Below are 2,887 nucleotides of genomic sequence, written 5' to 3'. Positions count from 1 at the left end.
TACCGTTTTTGTTTTGTACTGGACTCAGCTAACTTGTGTGTTGGTACACCGAAGATCAAGTCACTTGTGATTTATACTGGACTCAGCTAAGGAGGACTGAACTGCACTGCCTGTGTACAGTTGGATTGATTATTGACCACTCTCTCTCTCTCTCCGTTTCCTCCCCGAGTTGGATCCGGGAGTATCTGCAGAGCCGCAGAGGTAGTGGCGCCTACGCCGATTCCCCACCTCTAGACCGGGAGGATCTGCAGAGCCGCAGACAACTCTGCCGAAAGCATTCTCCTTTTTGTTAATTCTGATTTGTTATTTGGCTAATTTTTTATTCTGTAATAAATACGCCCTAGTGTTTGGCTAACTCTGAACTACCTGTCTGTGCCGTGCTGTTGAGGTCGGTTTCAAACCCTAACAGCATTGGTGACAAGCACAATCTCCGCTACGCCACCCGACCGCCCTTGATTTTAAATATCTTAAACGTCCCAATCACTGCGGGAAATGTGAGGAGCAGTGAAAGTCACCAGGAAGTCACAGCGGAAGGCGTTAGGAAACACTTAAACATTAAGATAGAGACCAATGATTCTTATCACTTCCTCTTGGTAAGCGGTCCAACGGATGCCGGATTTCACAACTGCTAAGAGAAGTGATGAAACGCGTTAGCTGTGGCTAACAGCTACAATGTGTACTAACATCCTGCCCGGGACAAATGACAACATGCAGAAGACGTTGAAAAGGTTGACACGTTCACATCCACAGCCTCAACCGTAGTGTGTGCGCGCACTCATCAGCTAACGAAGGGCTCACACCTCGGAAGAAGTCGTTTGAGGAAATAAAGGTAATGCATACAGTATTTAGAATTATAATGTAATTTTTCTTCAGTTGAATGCTGATACATTTTGGCTTCAGCTAAGAAATTAAATCTTCTATGGCCTGTTTGACGAAAAACGTTTATTCCTGTGAACTGGTGATTACATTTATGATGAGTTTCAACTCCCTGTGTAGAGGCAGTAACCCGGCTACAGGAAGAAGATGGATTGCCTGCCGCAAAGTGCAGTGCTGCTTTCCACCCTCGGTTTGTTATCTTCTCTCAAACGACATTCATCGACACCTGCCTATATGATTGTTTGCGTGGCCCCGTTGTGGTGTGCTGCCGTTTGTCTTGTACTTACGACGGCACCCTCTCTAATCCTTTCTCCGTACAGTTGTGGGGAACATCATTGTATGGATGGTTATGATCGTGGGTATCGGACTGGGTAATGTTCAACATCTCCCTACATTACATTTCATGGTATTTATCCAATCCAACTTTATTTGTATAGCACGTTTAAAAACAACATGGTTGACCAAAGTGCTTCACAGTAAAAACCATTATAGTAAAAAAAAAACACATAAACATAATACAAAGTACACAGAACTACAAACAAAATTGCAGCAGACTGTAAATTCTTTTAAATGCTAGGGAGAACAAATGTGTTTTAAGATGGGACCTAAACACTGGGAGCGTCGGGGCCAGCCTAACAGTTTGGGGGCTGCAACCGCAAATGCACGGTCCCCCCTGTTTTTGAGACTGGATTTAGGGACAACAAGGTCAAGGAGGGACTGGTCAGCAGATCTCAGAGACCGTAATGGGGTGTAGGGGTGCAGGATCTTTACATGCGTATATTTACACTTTTCAATGCGTGGAAAAAACGATGGCGATTCTTCTTCCCCTACAGGCGTGATGCACCTGGGCGGCTGTCCTGCCCAGCCCCTCATCCCCATCTACCTCATCGTGCTCGGGGTGGTCAGCCTCGTCTCTCTGCTTCTGACCTATGCTCAGACGTCCACCAAGGAGGGAGAGGCCCGTGTCCTGACCTCTGCCTGCATCACCATCCTTTACCTCTTCAACCTCTGCTGGTTCATCTCAGGTGAGAGAGGAGGCGGGCGGAGGAGGAGGGAGTTGAGAAAGAGAGAGAGAGAAAGAGAGTACAGAAGCTGACTGTTGAAGGTAGAGTGAGTTGTAAACCAACAAATGACATCCGAGGAGCATGGAAGCGTGTGACATTTGAGAGAGGGAGGGAGGTGAGGAAGGTGGGAGCGAGTGTAGGCCTACTATCCAGTGTTGTAGTACTCGAGTCTAGGACTCTGACTCGAGTCCGAGTCCTGGACTGATTTTCAGGACTTGTGACTCGACTTGGACTTGAGCACTGATCAGGCCCGGACTGGCCATCGGAACGTTCGGGACGAATCCCGATGGGCTGGAAGTAAAGTGTTGCTGGTCCAATTTTTTTTATTTTTTTTTGGGTTGGGGGGTTCGACTGGCCCATTTAGTCCACTACGATCGGTAGGGTAGGGCTGAAAAAGTTAGATGTAAAAATGAAAATTGCCACAGAAAGATGCTTAAAAATAGCCTACTAGCTCTTGCAGTGATTTCAGTCATCTCCCAGGCTACATGGTCTGTACGGCGGGCCGGTGTGGGCCAGTGTGTGAGTCGGTGTGTGGGCCACTAATGTGGGCCGGTGTGTGGGCCAGTGTGTGGGCCGGTGTGTGGGCCAGTGTGTGGGCCAGTGTGTGGGCCGGTGTGTGGGCCAGTGTGTGGGCCAGTGTGTGAGTCGGTGTGTGGGCCACTAATGTGGGCCGGTGTGTGGGCCAGTGTGTGGGCCGGTGTGTGGGCCAGTGTGTGGGCCGGTGTGTGGGCCGGTGTGTGGGCCGGTGTGTGGGCCGGTGTGTGGGCCAGTGTGTGGGCCGGTGTGTGGGCCAGTGTGTGGGCCGGTGTGTGGGCCGGTGTGTGGGCCGGTGTGTGGGCCGGCAGTGGCGCTGGCAGGATTAAATTCCATAGTATGCATGCTCGGTCGCACAGAAACAGTCCGTCCAGATGATGTAGCCTACACAGTGCTCTACTACAGATACACTA

General features: G+C 49.7%; 1 protein-coding gene across 2 annotated transcripts in view; it reads left to right on the top strand.

The window, feature by feature from the left end:
* Window positions 1-692: 692 nt before the first annotated feature.
* The window catches only part of LOC311226320 (transmembrane protein 272-like), a 13,895-nt gene continuing 11,700 nt past the window's right edge, over window positions 693-2,887 (top strand). Inside the window, exons 1-4 of one of the 2 annotated variants that reach the window (XM_084311740.1) lie at window positions 693-829; window positions 997-1,066; window positions 1,197-1,247; window positions 1,710-1,901. In XM_084311740.1, coding sequence (XP_084167866.1) covers window positions 1,024-1,066; window positions 1,197-1,247; window positions 1,710-1,901 — 286 coding nt within the window. In that variant the 5' untranslated portion in view covers window positions 693-829; window positions 997-1,023. Of the gene's footprint in view, window positions 830-996; window positions 1,067-1,195; window positions 1,283-1,709; window positions 1,902-2,887 lie in introns of those variants that run through there. The other variant, XM_084311741.1, reaches the window with a different exon arrangement.

This window comes from Notolepis coatsorum (assembly GCF_963971535.1).
Source record: "Notolepis coatsorum genome assembly, chromosome: 4".
NCBI classification, from domain to species: domain Eukaryota; kingdom Metazoa; phylum Chordata; class Actinopteri; order Aulopiformes; family Paralepididae; genus Notolepis; species Notolepis coatsorum.
Note: the sequence above shows the minus strand (reverse complement) of the source record. Positions and strands in the feature narration are given on the sequence as shown.